The 21,404-nt window shown below is 31.5% G+C and overlaps 3 protein-coding genes across 6 annotated transcripts in view; 1 reads left to right on the top strand and 2 right to left on the bottom strand.

The window, feature by feature from the left end:
• The window catches only part of LOC126775630 (jmjC domain-containing histone demethylation protein 1), a 31,465-nt gene extending 29,862 nt beyond the window's left edge, over nucleotides 1-1,603 (bottom strand). For both annotated transcript variants that reach the window (XM_050497685.1, XM_050497686.1), the window contains exon 1: nucleotides 1,456-1,603. In XM_050497685.1, coding sequence (XP_050353642.1) covers nucleotides 1,456-1,503 — 48 coding nt within the window. In that variant the 5' untranslated portion in view covers nucleotides 1,504-1,603. The remainder of the gene's footprint in view (nucleotides 1-1,455) is intronic.
• Nucleotides 1,604-5,206: 3,603 nt separating this feature from the next.
• LOC126775297 (methyl-CpG-binding domain protein 4-like) overlaps nucleotides 5,207-21,404 on the bottom strand; it is a 34,019-nt gene continuing 17,821 nt past the window's right edge. For 2 of the 3 annotated variants that reach the window (XM_050497129.1, XM_050497130.1), the window contains one exon: nucleotides 5,207-6,943. In XM_050497129.1, the coding sequence (XP_050353086.1) occupies nucleotides 6,213-6,932 (720 nt within the window). In that variant the 5' untranslated portion in view covers nucleotides 6,933-6,943 and the 3' untranslated portion in view covers nucleotides 5,207-6,212. Of the gene's footprint in view, nucleotides 6,944-10,794; nucleotides 10,842-21,404 lie in introns of those variants that run through there. The other variant, XM_050497128.1, reaches the window with a different exon arrangement.
• The window catches only part of LOC126775288 (calcium release-activated calcium channel protein 1-like), a 58,486-nt gene continuing 47,166 nt past the window's right edge, over nucleotides 10,085-21,404 (top strand). The window contains exon 1 of the mRNA XM_050497110.1: nucleotides 10,085-10,356. The gene's annotated coding sequence lies outside the window, so the exon portion shown is untranslated. The remainder of the gene's footprint in view (nucleotides 10,357-21,404) is intronic.

Here is a 21,404-nt window from a genome sequence, read left to right as displayed (position 1 = left end):
AATGACATAACATCTTAGCACCCAAGGTTTCTGGTGTGTTGATGATGATGATAAAGGCATGTGTTAAAACTTAAGTGTCCATGTATAAAGGTGGTGGTTACCAATTAACATCAATTGGCCTGATTGTGATAACCTACCTATTTTTAATAAAAAATAATAGCAATTTGAGCACACTTTCATCATCTTATTTTGGTTCATATAATTTAAAAACTTACTAAATAATAATTATAAAAAATAAGCAATACTTAATATAAACTTATTATTTATGTAATCTTATTTTATATCTCATAATTAGCTTCTTTCAGTAATTATTACTTTTAATTATTTTAATTCATAAAGTAACATTTGTATGAAATTCTCATTGGTTTTTTTTATTCAGAACATATTTCTTTAAACTTCAACCCAATTTAAAACCTAATAGCCTTTTTTAAATAAATTTATGATATAAGTTCTTTAAATAATTATAATCATACCCCTGAAATATTGATATAATTACAGAAAAAAATATATATATGTAAAATAATTCTGTGATATTATATTTTTTTAATTAAAATTATCATTTAGGATAGAAGAAAAAAAGAGATTATAATATCTTTTTGTAAGTATAATGGTGTAACATGGTGTATTTCTTTCTATGTCAAGCAAAATGTCTCTATGTAGTAATACACATAAATAAAAAGTGCTCTGTTTATAAGTAGGTTACTTTTTAAGCCATTTCAAGGCTAATGAATAGCAATGTAAATATGAAGTAAGCTACATAAAGCTGTCAAGTATTGGATCACCTAACAATAAAACTTTTCAGTTGTCGTACTCTAGTTTACAATTATTAAACAAAGAAATAAGTCACATGGAGAATGTGTAACTGTAGAGTATTTTCATTGTAAGCAAATAAAACAATGTTTTGGACATTCGCCTCGTCGTCGGCCTTTAATTGTTCGACACAAGATTATTTAAGTAATAAACTAGATTACGTGCCGACTCGACGTGTGGTCGTAGTTCGTACCGCGCACGCCCCTGGCCGCCTGTCCTCCGCCAGCCCGCGGGAGGGTTACGCCTTCGTCCCTACCAGATGCCCACTAGGTATGCTCCGATAACGACGTCGTTGCCGTGCGCAATTTACTTGTCGTTCATTGTCAACACCGCTACATCGCAATACAGCGATCACCAAAACTATTATAGATTTTGACACCTTCTCGCATGCGCGAATGCATACGGCCGCCGCGTTTTAAACTTGCTCGCGGCGTGATCGCAAAAAAAATCAAGTACAATGACCCTCATTTATTATCATCATTCACGAAATATTTGTAAAAATACTTTTTCTAACACACTCCCATAACTTACATAAATCGATACACGATGCAGCGATGCACCATTTCATGTTTACGTGATCCCAGATAAAGCCACCATGGCGTCACCCGGGTCTAAATACGTAAAATTCTAACAATAAACACTCACCAGTTGCCTTGAAACTTGTTTTTTGTTATTCGGCAGTGTTTCCGACATGTTTCTGTTAGTCAGAAACACTGCACCACAAGATTTGCACTATTTTACGTAAATATTTTACACGGAGCACGAGAAAAAGTAACGCAATCCACCATTTGCAACAGTCGACACTGCTGCCAACAATGCGGTCAGCAATCACTCTGGTAATGTACTGAAGGTTGGTAACACGTTAAATGCCCTATTGGTTTATTTATGAAACACAAGAGCGGGAGTTTTCAAAAGATCGCAAACGAAATATTTTCTTTATAGTAGAACTTTGTGTTCTTTAATAAAAAAATATATATATATGAATTCATAATCGGTTATACTATCTTTAATATTTATAATTATGTAATATCTTTGTTATAAATAAAATTTTATTTTTGAGAAGTAACATAACTATTGTTTTATATATTAAAATCAATTTTTACCAGAACTATTTTATTATAACGACTTATTCATTGTAGATAATTGCCGAACACTAGTTATTATGTATATATATATTTTTTCTTTTTATAAAATAAATGTTTAATTATAATAACTTAGAGCTATGCATAAAGTATTGTGTACATTAATGAAATTTGGTGTTAATATTTTGCCGTATTTGTATCAAATGGAATAATCACTACGTTTTGTACTCTATGTGATAATTTAAATCGATTTAACTTTGTAATTTTTAGTCAACTGATTATGCAGCAATTGTTTATATATAGGTATATAAACATTTTGTGGATATAGTGAAGTAAATGTTATAAATCATTTTTTAATGTACCTAACATACCGCTAGAAAAATAAAATCTCAATAATTTAATTTTGTGTTGCTTAATCAATACTTAAAATTCAGAAAATCTAATTTTGAATTTGACATGTTAAATTTTTAAAATTATTGAATGCAACCATATACTTACTGTAATATTATGTAAGTATTCTGTTAGTCATTTCACAACTTAACTAATTTTGAAACATTTTATTTAGGTACTAGTTACATATTCTGTGATTATTATATTTGACATAATAGACAACAAATAAATGTTTTTTTTTTCATCATATCTCAGCTACCAGATAAAAAGGCAAATGAAAAATCCAATTAAATCACCTTAAATTTTTATTCATGTTTTTATTACAAAACGCAGTTTTTTTTTGTACAGCTAGCTTTCCTCTTGTAATGAGGTTCAGGGTTATCTCTGACAAGGCGCCTTTACGATTGAAGCGACATCTTGATGAAAGCGTTACCCATGTTCATCACTAAACCTTATTATTAATAAAAACTCAAATAAATAAATTTAAATAACTTATGTTGCTATTTAGCTTTCCAATTCAATGTATAGCTAGTGCTAAGAGTGGGACTATGATATTAGCCAAATGGGTCAGGAACGAAGCTGCCATTGGTACATCGCTAGACGGACCTATAAGCCATTGCGCTATTGACGCTTACAAGGTCATTGAGCTTTATTTATTTAACAAAAAACAAGTTGCCACTGTGGTAAATCATCGAAATGTTACTGAAATGTAACAGATATTATATTGCGGATAAAACCTCATATCGACATACTTAAAGCATCATTTATATTTTACAGAAAACCCTTTCAATTGCATTAAACAGAAATAGCATTCCATGGTCTCAATAATTGGTTCATGGATGTAATTTTTATTTTCCATTTTACCAACCAGTTAGAATTATATTACACATTAAGCAACACACGTTAGGTTAAAATAAGCTAGGGAACCACTGTTTTATTAAATCTGAAAGTGATTTTTTATCGATTATATCCGCTATAAATATTACAAATTAAAACATGACATAACAAAAACGTTTTAAAAATTAAAAATTAAACTTGTCAGTTTGTTGGTTGTAACTTGGTTGATATTTCCATTTTCAAAATTATTTAATACGAACAAAGAAATATTTAAAAAAAATTGAATTTAAAATCACGCTAAAGCTTTTCCACCTATTTAAAGGGAAATGAATTTTTAAGTGGCAATATTTTAAATACACAATAATGTCTGACGACTTCTGACATATCAGTGTTGGGCGTGTATTAGTTTTTCCCACGTAATAGTATAAGTCCTCAATTCTCATTTGTAAACCGAAGATAATATAATATAACAGTTAAAACTTATTAATATAATTAACATAAGCATTTTATAAGTAATTAATAAATGTAGAACTGTTACCAAATTTATAATCTGTTATCTATTTTATTTGCAATAAAACTTCATATGCTGCTTATTTTGTCGTATAATAGTGCAACATTGTAGCGCCACTTGTGGAGATATGCACTTCCTCCGTACTAAATACTTATTCATAGGTATGTATTAATTTAGTTAGGACTAAGTATGTGTATACTACTAGCTACTTCATACAGATTCATCCGAGGGTAAGTATACAAGGGATGTTGCATTTCTTTAAGATTAAGTATAAATTCATTGGAGCTACGTGATAAATCGTTATTTACTTGGTTAGGAAAAATAAAAAAAGATTTATTTCCCCCTACTTTTCATGCTTTATAGAGCAAAATTTTAGTGTCAAAATTTTACGCTTATATATTAAATCACCTTCTATTTTTAAAATAATCTCATAGATCTATCGTCTGAAACAAATTTAGCACATATTCTACTGTAAAACAACAATACTTTGTATTATTGAAAGATGATTGAGTCAGTATAAGTCTGGTAAGTAGGGCGTTGTGCTGGTGGTAGGGCTTTGTATTAGGGCTTTGTACAAACTCGTCTGGGTAGTTACCCACTCATCAGATATTCTATCGCAAAACAGCAGTACTTGGTATTGCTGTGTTCTAGTTTGAAGGTTGGTCTACCTGTTTTATAAAAAAAAGATACGAACTATTGCATTTTGTTTTAATAACAAACACTTACATTAACTTAATGACATACCGATAACTTCTATTAGAGTCGAAGTTCTTTCAACTTATGAAGAAGAACTTTCAACACTTAGGAGTAGAAGCCCAAAAATCACTTCTTAGACTGTCATAAAAAAAATAACCTCTCTTAATAAAATTATTCTAGCTTTATGCATAGATAATTAATATTAAATGTAAACCTATATATCTTAAATAATATTCATAATAATTTATTGAAACCTAGATAAAGAAAAAAAAAAAAGTTTTTTACATGTCATACATAAAATTGTTTGTTTATTACATTAGGCGCCAATTAAATTTTTTTCAATCTTAATATTTGCTTTTAAAAATAATCATATTTTAATAACAATGTTTTTATTACGAATTATTTCTTGAAATATATATTTATGTATATTGAATATAAATAAGTTAATAATTTTTTGTTTATTTTGTTTTGTAATAATTTAATTTATAATAATTTAATCTACCCATGTGTTTGATGCTAAATTTATTGGACAAAATAAAAAAATAAAATGAAACATACATTTTCAATGAACTTCGAAAAACAAATCTAAATATATTTATATTGAACATTGCTTTCATATGAATAAAGCATGTTTACGTCGAATAATGATTTAATAGCAGTATTTTGTAAGGCGTCCCTAAATAACTTCATAACTCAAGCAATTCAAGGCTTGTTTTCCAATTTACCGACGCACAATTTTTTTTTATTTGCCTCGGTAATAGTATTAAATGTAAATTTTTTTTATCTCTATATGACTGTACGTTAAAACAAACTTGGACAATAAGAGGCATAATGGTAATTGTATTTATTAAAAAAACAAACAAACCTTGTATCTGCTTGTTCTGATATACCTGAATTTAAAAATTAATAAAAATAAAAAATATGGGTATTATCATATAAACTTTAATAATCCAGATATATATTTAATAATTCCTATTTGGCATGACGTGAATGACGTGATTTCGTTTATAAACCAGCAACCTACTTATATAAATTTAATATAATTTATTTAACAAATTAGAATTCAAGTGATAGAAAACAATTTGTTTTATCTAAGCAAAGATGTTGCACCATACAGCCACGTCCTATCTTAATTTTTCTTATCAAATTCGATTAAAGGATGAGGCTCCATTCTTAGTTTTTTTCGAAACAATTAGGTACAAGAGATAATATTAGATATGTATAAGTCTATAACTATCATACAGTAGATAAGATGTGACAATAATTATTATCAATAGCTATCTTGTTCATTCTTAACTAATTTGTTAAAAACTATGACGTTTTCAGCACCCTTTTCCTTCTTTTCAATATTCGCCGAACTTTCCTTAACATATATACATGTTTAAATGGTTTAAAAAATATCTTTAGAATTATAATGGCCTTTATTTTAAGTTTTATGCAAACATAATAATAAAATGTAAAACTTAGTATAAATAATACATTAATTAATTATATTCGTGACATCTTTTACTTGAACCCTCATTACAATCACGCTAGGGTTTACTCACCACTTTTTATTAACTGCCAGCGACTTTAATTAATGGCATTTTATAGAGCAACATTTTTGCAAAAATTAAAAAAAAAATGTATGTCGACTGTTAATTTACAGATATAAAACTTGAAATAAATTTAAATTGAATTATTTTATAATTCACTATACATGGATTTTAATTTTAAGCACCAGATAGATTTTTTTTTTTATTAAAACAAAAAATCTGGTTCTTACAATTTGTATATCATGATGTTTTCTGTTTCATTATTTACATGATGTTATAATTTGTATGTAAGCACAATACTTAAGATAATGCTAAGTAAAATCAGTCCAGGACCATGTTGTTTACACTACACTAAACACAATTTCGCAGAGTAATTCTATAATAGTTTAAAACCGGATCTTCGATTACGTGTTCGCTATCCGTCACGCTATTGTCTTCCATAAACTCGGTATGTTTTCGCAGCCAGTCGATATACAACCTTAAATATCTGTCGCTAGGATCTACATCCGTATGACCTAAGCAAAATATCCTATAAGCATCTTCGCCGTACTTTCCGATCCCACAAAGATCGCTCGCTCGTCGCCATTTAGCAGAAACAAACTGATAACTCAATTTCCAAATCATGCGACCTCTTTTTTTCAGACCGAGATTTTCGAAATATTTCTCGAATGTTGCTGGTGGATCGTTTAATACATGGTATGGTGTTGGATATTCTTCGTAGAATTTTCTCATATACGGCCTAGCAGTTTTACCCGACGTTTTTGTCAAAAAAATCGTTGCTACTAATAAAGCCCAGGGGTTTGATGAAAAATCTTCTTCGATGACGTAGTGCGGTGACTGGGGCAATGGACGTGGCGTTAGGTTATAAAACGGTTGAATATTTAGAGGTTCTGGCTCATCTATTGTCAGCTGTGATAAATTCAAATCTGATATTGAGTCCGTAGAAGTCTGACTGACGTCTTGAGAAGTTTCTAATGATGCGAACGATGATAGCGATAATCTATCTAGGCTGCTTGAGGTGTTTTGATCACTATCGAAGAATGTACTGATGCATCCGGAGTCTTGAGACATTTTATGTTTACCTAAAAAAAAATAGTTTTCAATTATGTAATGATGTCAGATGTCAGATAATATAATAAATAATCTCAAACAACTTTTTTAGAACATCAAATTCGTGCGAAACAACAATAGACTGGGTTTTTTGGTGATGGTTTTTATTTTTTATTTTAAACAACAAGGAAACATTGCGTGTGTACAACCTTTATTATCAATATATTGTGTTTTTACATAATATATGGCCCTGTTTTTGATACATATTTGGAGAATAATTTGCAGTATTGGTTTGTTTTTATTTTTATATTCAATATTTAGAAGATATGGATTAAAATGGTTTCAATTACATTAATTTTATTTGCATTTTTATAGTAAATTATTACCAATTCATAATCTCAGTTATATAATTATCTTGGTAGGTAAAAAACTATATATAAGCTATAACATCTATTTAAAGGTCCTTTTTTTAATAAAGAACAATAATAGAAAGAAAGAATAAAGAACGTTATTTTTATAGAAAGAATGGCGGGTCACCAGATGGCTAGTGGTCACCGTCATATAGAGTTGGCACTACAAGAATTATAAATACAAGTTTCCACTGTGAGATGTGAGGTGTAGCCTATGCGTTGGATTAGATAAAAAAGTGGCTTATATTTGTCCTTGTGGTTCAAGCTTGCTCCATACCAATTCATCAAAATTTGTTCAGTGGTGTAGTTTGAAAGCTAAACAGACAGACAGTTTTTTTTTAACCTCCGTTTTCCCCACCACCTACAATGTAGGTACCTTCAAGTCTAGAGTGAATAGGCATCTTCTAGACAAGCGCGCTCCATCTTAGACTATATCTCACTTTCCATCAGGTGTGATAACAGTCAAGCGCTAGCCTATACATTTAAAAAAAAAGTTACTTTCGCATTTGTTGTATCACTATATATTAAACATTCTGGTGATCAACAGCTTTATGGATTTATTAAAAAAAAAAAAAAACCTTTTATATTATAAAATCAGTAGAAAAAAGTTAAATACCTTATAATTTTTAAATTATTGATTCTATCGATATTATATTTTGAACAATTTTTAAATATAAATCAAGAAAGGCCTATTTATAATATTAGTCCGATAAGTAAGACTAAATATAACTCAAAGCTAGGTTAGGTAAATAAAAACCTATGTTTAAAATTCTTATAATTAATATTCTTATCTAAAGTTGGCTCATATAGTTGAGTTATCAGTTAATGTTCTATCTTATCTATGTATATTATGTCAATCAATATGTAATGTTACTACATCTATTTCAATATAAAATTAAAAAAAAAATTAATTGTAATTATCCTAGTCCATAAAGTACATATATAATGATGTAACGTAGTTGTGTAAATGTAAAATAATTCTCGTCTGTTTGTTACGCTTTCACGGCTAAACCACTAAACCGATTTTGATGAAATTTGGTATGAATGCTAATAAGCTGATCTTAAAATCGAGAATAACAAAACTCCAACACGCGAGTGAATTCCCGGGCGGAAACTAGTCTTTTAAAAAGCTAAGCATATATCTGATGGTTATTTTTGCATGATTTTTACTGTCTACCTCTTATTTACCTTATCTTTATAGGACGTGCTGTAAGGGATAAGAATGCCAATAGCACTAATTTATCTATGTATAAAAAACCTATACATATAGAGTATATTGTATATATGTTTTATACAAATCATAAAGTGTTAAAAAATAGCTCAATAGAAACAATTGAATTTCATTTGTTTCGTAACCTATTTCTACATCATCACCTTACTTAATTCTTAATGATAATTGTGTCATTAAAATACTATTAATGCATAATAAAATATGCTATTTCGATATTAAAAAAAAAACATAACATTAATAATAAATCAATTATCGTGTTCCTTGAAACGGTAGACATCGCTATGTTGGCAACACCCACTCGCTGGATATTGTGAGAGAAATTATGCTTTGCGATTTAAGTTGTTTGCTTCAGTTTGCTTGTATCATTAAAACTTAGCCAGTTGATATTGTGTAGGCGTGTAGAAAATAACAATTGGGGTACTATGATATTATAAAACTTATAGGCATGTCAATATGCAATCCACATTCATAAATCATCCGATCGCCGGTATAAACAAATTAAAAATTGATTTTTTAATTTTTGTGCTACCAAAAACAAGTGTTATTCGAACAATCGATATAGATCGAACAAACAGAGGAAAATTTTTTTTTGGATTTATTAGTTTTTTTTTATATAGAATAGGAAGGCGGGCGAGCATATGGACCACCTAAAGGTTAGTGGTCACCAACGCCCATAGACATTGGCATTGTAAGAAATGTTAACCATCGCCTACACCAATACGCCACCAACCTTGGGAACTAGGACGTTATGACCCTTGTGCTTATAATTACACTGGCTCACTCACCCTTCAAACCGAAACACAACAATACCAAGCACTGCTGTTTTGCAGTAGAATATCTGATGAAAGGGTGGTACCTACCCAGACGAGCTTGCACAAAGCTATACCACCAATAATTTATAGGAAATATTTTGCCTCAGTATAATTTTTTGCTGTCTTAAAAAAATATTCGCAGAAAATTTGCAAATCTCACTCATCATGAAGTTAGTTAAAAACAATTACAAAATTTAATCTCACAAACAGAGCAAAACAAGTTAATAAAAACGTGGTAATAAATATGAATTTTAACAATATTTATATCTAAAATTCCTCGAACAAATATAAACTTTTGCTAAAAGTATGTAATTGTTATACATATACCTATATAATCAAATGCCATATAGGTTTTACAATGGAATCATATAACTGACTTTGAAATTGTTTGATACATTGAGATGCAAATTTCAATTATATAATACCTTTATTGAAATTATTTTTAATAGGAATATTTCATCGTCATTTATAATTTAAAAAAAAATACTCAACAGAAATAAATCAGCAGTAATATCTGATAGTTGCGGATAATCTGTTAAAAGGCGTGACGAGAAAAACAAGGTAAATTGACTTAGTGTAATGATTTAACACGTATAATAAGATATTATTGCAACAAAATAATCAAATATGTTTTAAAAATAACATCTCCGGCATGTCGTAGTGCCTTCTCTTTGACTGAGCGTCTTAACTTGCTAGTTAAGTTTATTACGGTGAGTTGCTCAGCGGAAGCAACACGCGTGTGTTGCCCGCACGCGGAGTTGTAAAACTTAAATAATCACGTCCAACACCGTATCCGATCGAAACGAAATTGTTTACAAAAAGGTAATCGAGTGTCGTGTTCGTTTGGAAACAGCGATTGTTTGAGCTTGTTGAAGTTGTTAGTAAAACTTGTGATACTGAAAGGTCAATCATTTACTGCTAACTGAACTTGATAATGGATACGTTAGGTCTAAGTTATACGAACTAAGTATGCGCACGTCCAGTTAAAATGGGTGAGAAAATCATTATTTTTTTATTTAATTTAATTTAAATGTTACATTACATTCAAGTGAAATGATTGATTTTTGATTGTGACAATCATTTTTGTGACAATATTTAATTCATAGATGGGTGTTTTTTTTCGGTTTAAGGATAATAACATTTTAATAATAAAATTTTTAATTGAATCCACCAACTATTTGGTTGCGGAATATTTATTAAATGTAAATATTTTACATATTTAAACATAATTTCGAATAATGCATTGAAAATATTACATCCTGTTTGTTGTTTAACAAACAAACCGACTAAAACAACTATCACATATTTTAATCCATTAAAATTTATTGAAAACAATTTTTCATTTGAATAAAATAATTTAAATTTTATAATTAAAATCTCAAAACACAATTTAGCAAAAACTGCTATAAATAATACTTGTGGTTATTTACCGGTGGGAATTTTTGTGGACCCGTTTAGGATGGTACCACCCATATTGAACAGCAATACTTTGTATTGTGTTGAATCATAGCAGTATCATTCAAACAACAGACAGGACATCTTTCTTCTAGAGCCAGTGTATTTGAACACCACTTTATCACAGGTAGTCCATTTGCACATGTAAAAAAGTTGTCTTAATGGTACCAACCAAAGAGTCAACCGACTCGTTTTTCTAGTGGCTTGATATAAGGCCGCAGATCCCGAGGTCATGTTCAAGTCACAGGTCGATCCAATAAAAAGTTTTTGGGTTTTTCTGTCGATAAATTCTCACTAGCAGCTCGGAAACTGGAAGTTGAAAGTGTGTACACTCCCGTGCCTCGGAAAGCACGTAAAGCCGTTGGTCCAGCACCTGAACTCTTAACTATTGGATTGCCGTCCCATCGCATTATGAGAGTGAGCGAATAAAGAGTGCATCTGTGTTTGTACATACAATTGTGCACTATAATATGTCGTGTGCAAATCACTCTTAAGATTGGCCGCCGTGGCCGAAATCAATCAGTATTATCATCGTCATCATCACCAGCTTAACTCGTAGCTTGTTATAGTTGACATCTTCTAGTATTAAGGATACCTGAATATATAAACATGTACCGCAATTAGACAGGATTTGAAATTCAAAAGTTTCAACAACATATTGAATTTTCGAAACGGTGGAAAAAAAAACTAACGACATGATTATCACACGGATTCAACCAAATTGTTATAAATTAAATACGATCGTAATTAAAATAATATAATTAAATACAATTACATTCAATTTTAATCTAACCATGGGCGATAAAGTAAGAAACATATAATTTGAATTGCAAATGAAGAATTTAAAAAAATAAAAACTGTCGAGTTAATAGAACATTTTTAAAACGAAATATCATTGAATCCATAGATTAAAACAAATGAAATATACTATACTATTGTATAGGACAGGCTTAAAACGCAATTATAAGATTTGACCCACTTACTGACGGGTGATAAACAAAAACTTATAGAAATAAAATGAAATTGCATATTATATAAAATTATAATCTTATATTAGAGTTTAAATACTGAGATTCCAAAGGTGATACAATGTGAGTAAGTCAGGCCCGGATTTAGAGATCTAAGGCCCCTAGGCACTTTGACATTTTAGGCCCTCTCATTTCGAAGCAATTAAGAGTAAAATTGTATTATTTATAGCTCTGGCTCTGCTAGGGCCCGATAGCTGTAAGCCTAAGCATAAATCCCGGTATATTATACATAATTAATTACATTTAAAACATATGCAATACTGTAGTTCAATTTTGCATTAGGTAGTTAGCCATAATAGTAATATAGATTTGATTGTTTTATTGTCATAGAACTTCCATGGTACAATCAGTCTTGCCATTAAATACTATTTAAAATGAATGTGAAATCAGAAATTTATCGCAAGAAAAAGAACACCTACCCAGCGGAATAAACTCATATAAAATATTACTTATCTATCAAAAATAAAGTTCCATCCTTCCCATCCCAGGCCTACTTTAAGGCGCCGGGGCTAGGGGGGTTTTCAGTAGCCTGGGAATCCTTCCTATAGAATGGAGGCCCGCATAGGCGGGCCGGCCGTCAGAGCATCACGGTAGCATGCGCAAGCGATCCCGCAACGCTCCTCGTTAAGACGGAAAGGGTACCGCTGGTTTTTTAGTGGGTATTCCGATGTTCAGAACCCATTAGGCGCCTTGGACACTGGCGCGTCCCACTGTTCCCGAGGGAGAAACGCTTAATGCGTTTTTCCAGCGTTAAAAAAGGCATCCTTAAAGGCCAGCAACGCTTATTCTAGTTCTGCAAATGTTCATATTCAATAATCACTCAAACACATGTGACCCGCCTGCTCGTTTGATAGCAAAGAAAAGAGTATTCAAGAAAAAAAAACCATATTCATCTTATTAAGTACGTACTTATAATAGAAGATAAATTGGAAACTATGAATAATCGAAACTAATGTTGAAATATAGCGTAGGTTGTCGCTAAGAAATGTAATGTATGCATATTTAGCAAGAGCGATGACTGTTTAGTGGAAGGGCGCTGATGGAGAGATCGAACGTTATAGTACTTATATATTATATATGTATGTCTAGCTAAGCCCGTTGTTATTATTGTAATAGGTTAAATATGGAAAAATAAAAATTAATCTAATAATATCAACTAAACAAAACGAAGCTTTTAAGCATATGCCAGAAACATTTCAAAAATACTAAACAGTTTTTATTGATGTTAATGAACTTTTATAATTTAAATAGCGGTAAATAAATATGGCAACAACTTTGAGATGTTATAACGTTTGATAGACTCATTTGATATTGATGAGATAAAGACAAAACGGTACTTTCGAATATTATATCTCCGTAATAATATTTTTTTTTATATTTATAATTTTAATCCATTTTGTAGGTAGCTCCGGGCTGAACAGAAATAACAACATAAGGAGAAATAAAAATAAAAATAATAATTGTTTTGGTAACTTAAAAGAATAATAATGTGAAGTCACAGCTAGACATTTGAATTTTATTTGTATATATTCGTAACGTATAGTAACGAATCATCACTCAATTCTTAAAGCAACTGGATAGATTTTAATAGATAGGTAGATAATAGTAGATGATGTCAAGGAGTAGAATATGTTTATTTTATATACATATCAGGAAATACCTGTCCGTTTTTAATACTATTTTTGTATTTAATAGTCCGGCTACAAGCCCAAAGAATGGAGCAGGTACTGTAACCGCCTGTAAATATCCCACTGCTGGACTAAGGCCTCCTCCTCTCCTTTTGGGAAGGGTTTGTCGACACATGTGGCTTTCATCAGACGTACGCAATTGTCGTCACGATGTTTTTCTTCCTCCTCCGAGCACAAGATGACTTATAAAAATGAATAAAATTAAGCACATGAAAATTTACTAGTGCCCTTGTTAGAACCCACAATTGTCAACTTAGATATACGTTTTCTAAAAAGTGGGTTGATCATCTTGGCTCATAGTTAGTAGCACCACCGAGGACTACGTTAATGAAAGTGAAAAACTATGAAACAGGCTTTAATAAAAACGCTACTGAAAACGGCTAGTCGTAAAATATTTAGAGTATTTTAAGATATATAATATGTGGTTATATGTATTTATACTAATTATAGTATTACAGCAACGGTTATTATATAATGATCTCTTCCTGATCGAATTCAGCCACAGCGGCCAATCTCAAGGAAGACTCTCAGGACATATTATAGTGCACAAGTACTGGTGGTAGGGCTTTGTGCAAGCTCGTCTGGTAGGTACCACCCACTCATCAGATATTTTACCGCAAAACAGCAATACTTGATATTGTTGTGTTCCGGTTTGAAGGGTGAGTGAGCCAGTGTAATTACAGGCATAAGGGACATAAAATCTTAGTTCCCAAGGTTGGTGGCGCATTGGCTATAAGCGATGGTTGACATTTCTTACAATGCCAATGTCTAAGGGCGTTTGGTGACCACTTACCATCAGGTGGCCCATATGCTCGTCCACCTTCCTATTTTATAAAAAAAAAAGTGTGTGCGCAAACACAGGTACGCTCTCTATACCTCACCCGCTAATCCGACACGACCGGAAGAGTTCAGGCATAGGACCAATGGCTTCGCGTGGTCTCCTGAGAATTTTTCGACGGAAAAACCATTTATTAGTTATTATTAATTTTTTATCGTCCCGACCCTGATTTTGAACGCAGGACCTTGGGATCCGCAGCTTTATATCTAGCCACTAGACCAACGTGGCAGTCGTTTATTATATACAGTTAAATTATTATATATCAACAATATCGATATTGACTTATTACTAGCAAATACCTGTCTACATTTGACGTATATGGAAGGCTTTAATGATTGATTGTTAATATTTAATAAACTTGGATACAACAAATATTTTTTAAAATATCGTTATATTATTTAAACAGATATTACGATGTATAAAAATATTAATGACCAAAATTCATAGGAGATATTATAGTGCATAAGTAAGTGAAGAACACACTCTATTCCCGCTATCATAATTCGATGAGATGCGATACAACCAAAGAGAGATCGGCACAGGCCTTACGAGACACAGGAGTGTAAGAACTTCCCTTCTAAATTCTTGATAGAAAAACTTTCCAATTTTTTTTCGACCCGAACCCGATTAGTACCCAGAACCTCAGGAGCTGCACCATTGTGCACTAAACAAACGAGGCAATAACTTTCCAATAATACTGGTTTTTTTGCGATAACTTTTAGAACATTTATATTTAATACATAGCTAAAATATTTCAATTACAATATTTTTTATAAATCCCTCTATTATTTTTCTATATGTTTATCATTTTAAACTATGTTGGAATATATTTGTATGCATGAAATGCTAAACAAACGTTGTTATATTTTATAATTATAAAAAATACGTTATACATATAATAAAATAGCTTTGACAGATAAGCAGGTATTATATTTTATCCAGTCACACAGTAAAAAACATATCAACCATGTTCGGTCGGTACTCTATACTTAACGGCGTACAATGACAATTTAATGGAACATTTGTAGTAGATTTAACGATCGTTTAAAAGCAGACTTTGATGTAAACATACTAACATTACTCTTGCAGAATATTTAATTGTACGCACAATTAAGTTCGGCCTAGCAACGAAGTTCCTTATAATTAATCTATTTTATTTTATTTTAAAAAGCGCTAGTTTGTAATAAATCTAGAAACTGTCAAACATTAAATTTACAATAAAACATATAAAATTTCGATAGTTTATGATCTTAGGGTTAAGTTCGGTTAGTGAGTTTATACTTTAAATGAATTTTTTCTTTGCTCGTTATATTAGACGCTGTCGAGACCATTTGGGCCAACAGCAACAAGTCAATTAGAAAAAAAACAGAAAAATAATCGTTATATTAAAACCAATAGATATGTGCGCCACTATGAGCACTAGACTTATTACAAGATGCCAACTGTTCTTACAATTATCCGATGACATATATACATGTACAGTTAATTACATTAATAATATAATGTAAATAAGCCATAAAAGATCAATATTTATACGGCACGAACGCAATTGTCTGTGGAGGAAGAAATTAGTCATTCATTATGAGTCCTAATATATTTACAGAAAAAAAAACATTTCATAGAGCAACTGAAGCATATTGATATTTGAAATTTTATAGAAATAATAACGATCAATTATCAATATAAATATGATAAGTAATTGTATACAGTAAACTGTATGTGTAAAGTGTACTTAATGCACAGACTATAAACTCTGTTTAGAATGTATTTATTATCCACAACCCGTTGTGCCGTTGAGCGCCATATTCGTAATTGAATCGCTCCGACTGCTAGATCTATGTGTAAAACCACTTACATTTGTACTGTGTTGTACGTAACGACGTGGTAACAACAGTCTAGTATGCTAAGCCTTGGAGTCGAGTTAATGTCCATACTTAATTCTCTCTTCCGTTTCTAAGGTCGCTTAATCATGGCGCTTTGTGTTTGTTTTTTCATAGTTTATCATATACTCTTTTATAACATGTATATAATAGTATTCAGTATATATTTTATGCTTACGAGTTTAAATTGAGAATAGTTTACATTTTCATGGATTAATAAGAGGAATAAAAACACAGTGTCCCGTACACTATATGTATGTATATTGATAATAATATTAATAAAGGTACGTACGGGTCAGTGGCAGCTCTAATACACGGCTTACATAATTATGCGGCACGCACCTCGAATCGAGGCGTGCCTCGTCTGTCATCCGCTTTCGGTTTTTCGGCCGTGCTCAAGCCTCAAGGGCTCCTCGCCGTGACTCATGTTTTAGAGATATATCTAAGCGCACTTTGTCTTGTTGTTTGTAGCTCGCATATTGCAGTCGTGTATGAATATTAACGTATTCTTACAACTGGAACATGATTTCCATCTAGACATAAAAGTACTTACATACTTAGCACTTAGGTTTTACTGGTGGCAGAGCTTTATGCAAGCTCGTCTGGGTAAGTACCACCTGGGTAGGTATTTATCAGATATTCTACTGCAAAACAGCAGTACTTGTTATTGTTGTGTTTCGGTTTGAAGGGTGAGTGAGCCATTGTAATTATAGGCACGTAACATCTTAGATCCCGGGGTTGGTGGCGCATTGGCGATGTAAACGATGGTTAATTTCTTACAATGCTAATGTCTATGGGCGTTTGTGACCACTTACCATCAGCTGGCCCAAATGCTCGTCCAACTACCAATTTAGTAAAACAAAAAGTTTAAAGCAACACTAGCTGTAGTTAAATTGAACGTTATATGCGAATTGATTTACAACGGAGCGGCTCTTTCTGGTTGAAGGAAGAGAAACCTCGAATATCACCCGCGTGAGGTAGATGGAACCCAAGCGTACCCTTAATTTGTAAGCATCTTGTTACGTATGTGATTATTCCACAAAATATTTTTTTATATTTAAGAGTACAATTTTAGGCATGGGCAAAAGCAAATTAAATCTAAACAGTTATTCATATATAATATTTAATACTATAAATAGCTAATAGACGAAGCTCACTATCTAGATGCTGTAACTATTGAAATCAAATATAGCGTTGTTTAAAGTATATCTTTTGTAACATGTTGGAATGTTATTGTAATCTATGAAAACAGCTTATATTTAATATATTCATTGAATTGAATTTCATTGTAAAGATCATTATAGTATAATATGTATTAACTTTCTTCGACATCTACAAGAGATATATAGTTTTTTTTTAATTGCAAATAGACAGGCAGAGGCAAATGGACAACCTGATGGCGTTGTAAGAGAAACTTAGCTTCAAGTGTTGGTGGCGCATTGATGATAGGGAATGGTAGAATAAATATATCTTACAGTACCAATGTCTATCGACAGTGATGATAGCTTGCCATCAGGTTGTCCAATTGCCTGTAATTACCTATTTTATAAAAAAAACGCAATAAACTAAAACTCGTATATATTTCATGTATTTTCAATTTACATCTCTATTTACATACAAATAAGAACTGCAGACGTATTGAACCTATTCACAGTTTCATACGCTATTGAGAAATATTTTTATATGCGTTTCTAGGTTGCGATGAAGCGTATGTGATCACTCGTTTTTAACGTTTATTTTATGACTTTTCTTTGGAATTCGAACTATTTACATTATTTTAATGTTTAGCTAGGCTATATTTTTGTATTGGTTTATGTAATATGTTTCACTTCAATTCGAAACGCAAGCATTATAGTACATAGCGAATCCTTTGTTCTTTGAACACAAATATCTATAAATAAACAAGTACGCGTTTCTAGGTAATATAGTTATTTATACAAATTTATTTTTCTTAATATTTCTCTTTTTATTTTTAAATGTTTGAAATTATTTCAGACTAAATCACATTTTATTTATAAATAGCTGTTGCCCGCGGTTTCGCTCGCGCTTAAGTAGGTATAAGTAAAGGATAAATAATTGTTTGGTATTTGGATTGGTCTGTGATTTTAAAGTAAGTCATTCTGGTGAGAAAAGAGTTTTTTTTAATTTAAGATCGATGATTATTCTTTTAATAATCATCTTACTGTAAATTTATGAAGTTTGACTTAATATATTTTATAGTGACTTAAATGGCTTGAAGAAAAATTTATTTTATACATGTCTTCCGATCTACGATTCCGTTGCTTAAATACCCTGGTCATCTATCTACCCCGTTGGATATAATTAATACAGTATTTTTTTAATCTATTAAACTCGGATTAAATAAAACTATTCACCTTAATGAAACTTTTATTAATAATGAATAATCGGTAGTAACCTTCTTCAAAGCGCGGTGCTTCTTTCTGCTATAAGTTTTATGTATATTATTTTCAGTCAGTCTTTAGAACCAAACGTCTCCTCATATATTAGTATAGGTTTATTTCACAATAAAATAGAACAGAGCCTTGTTTAACGAACACAGCAGTAATAACCACAGAGTATATAACCATATCTATCTTAATATATTCGTTACCATCAGTAACGGTGTTGCCAGAAAACAAAAAATAGTCTTACTTGGTATTGTTGTGTTCCGGTTCGAAAGGTGAGTGAGCCACCGTAATAGGCACAAGGGACATTACATCTTCGTTCCCAAGGTTCGTGGCGCATTGGCAATGTGAGGAATGGTTAATATTTCTTAAATTACGTATACGAAGAAAGACATAAAGGCCAATAAAAATAAAATTATATACAGCATTGATTTTTATTTCAGAACGCAATTCAATCGTGTTCGGTAAATCACGAGAAACAAAAAGATAAATTATTCATTTATTAAGCCAGAGCCGTACAAAAAAGGTTGTTATAAATTTTAATAATTATTGTAATTCAAATTTTCTAATTATATGTTAAACACGCGAAATGAATCATGAAGCGCGAATAACAGTCACTCACAATATCGGATATAGCGTATGAATGTATTAACACTTACTGAATGAAAGAATAGTATCAACTGTAACCACTTTGAATACACACAAAAGCAAATCTATTGTATACATACATAGAGGAACACAGACTTAAAATATAGAGGGGACCATATCGTGTTAGTATTCAAATAAAAACATATCAGCTGTTGACTCATAAGCACGCCCCGATTGCTCCGTACCGAAACTGTCATACACTGAACACGCGGTTAATTTTGTCTGACTAAAATTTTGTTTTACACTATAAACGAGTGCAGTAAGACTTTTCTGTAAGATCAAACTCGAAACACACCACAGGAAACAGACTTGAAATGACAAAAAATGATATACGACATTAACATTTCAAGAATACACGCATCAAAATCGTAATATTATGTCCTTACATATGAAATTGGCGTTTTGTCGTACTGACCACTTTGATCTGAAATATCTCCTTTTTGGTTAAGAATTCCAAATTCATTTAGCTGGTACATTTGAGTTTTGAAAACAGTCATTCATTTGTTTTTTCCTCATTATTTTTTTGTCTTCGGCGTCGCTTATTACCGCACAATTGAAAACATGAAATATCGGTATATTTACGAGTAAGAGTTCTACCGTGGCACCAGTGCTGCAGAAACAGCTCGAAGGATTAATGAGGTGTACGGCGCTGGTGTTGCAAAAGAAAGCACGGTAAGTTTTTGGTTTCAACGTTTTCGTTCTCGAAATTTCGACCTTCAGAACCAACCCCGTGGATAGCTGGATACCAAAGTGGAAAACGAAGAATTAAAGGCTATTAATATATCGCCATATGTCAAGTATCAACATTTCACGGGTAAATAATAAAGTCACTTTTTATAGAATACTGTAATAATACCGTTCATAGATAATGTATAAAAAATCTTGAACGATCTTTTACCAATTTATTATCGCATAGCGAAATATTACTTATCACTAGATCTTATAGGCTATCCGTACGATTGACTTGAAAATTGTCACAGTTATTCATTTCCCGACGTAGACGCTCAATAAGAACGGATTTTATACAAATCCTATCCAAAATACATTTTTCTTCTTATTTACGCGTGCGAAGCCGGGACGATTAGCTGGTTATATACGTATATTTGACAAAAATTATAATTGCATATATTAAAATTTAATAAATCGAAGTGTATGCATCGCGTCTTATAATATCTTCACGTGATGCAGTGCGAAAGTAAAACAACAGAAGTTTCGCATACTTGAGTGCGTACAATCAACGCTTTGTATATACCAGTTCATTACAACCCGTCCGCGCTTAGTCGTATGACGGGCTAATACTCAGCACGTAATTTCCTCCCTCTCAACGTCGACGGCGTCCTAAGCCGAAGTTCGGCCCCAAGGGAGGCACCCTTAAGCGCATATTCTGAGCCCTTGAGTGAGCTCACAACATCCGGCAGAGTATTTGAAGATTCGTCCTCCGCCCGGTGATGATGTCGACGCCATTTGTGTTAACAGCAAACTATAAATTCGATAAAAATTCTGTCTAGACTTTTAGCAAATAAATAATAGAAATGTCAATGTATATAATACATCTTAAAATAAACTTATAAATAAATTAATGAGCCGGATTTTTAGCAATTTCAAAACACGTGTTAGTGTTAACATATTAGATTTAGAAACTTGTTTATAATTATATTTTCTATTTAAATTAATGGAAATGAGCATCACGGCTCATCATAATGACGTCAGATGATCTTCCTGCATTGTGACCAGTTTTTATGTAGAATATTTAATAGTGAATCTCATTTTATTGTGTATTAATACTTTATATTATAAAGACGCAAGTTTGTCTTTATATTTATGAAAGAAAAAAATCCATGTGATAAAATAGTTACTGTATAGACTGGATAATGAAATAGCAAAGAAAAAGTACCCACGGCTTAGCAAACGCCTTCTCGCCTAGAAGAAGAGTGTCATTTAAGTGTATTAAAGGTCTATTTTATTCCTGGAGCGAAGCTGAACATGAGGCCTTTAAGCCATCTATTAAAATCTTATACTACTATGAACAATACATTTATATGAAGAACAACTTATTCAGTTTTCATTAAATTCCATTCAGTTGAGTTCAGTTTCACGT

Source organism: Nymphalis io, chromosome 18 (assembly GCF_905147045.1).
Source record: "Nymphalis io chromosome 18, ilAglIoxx1.1, whole genome shotgun sequence".
Lineage (NCBI taxonomy): Eukaryota > Metazoa > Arthropoda > Insecta > Lepidoptera > Nymphalidae > Nymphalis > Nymphalis io.
Note: the sequence above shows the minus strand (reverse complement) of the source record. Positions and strands in the feature narration are given on the sequence as shown.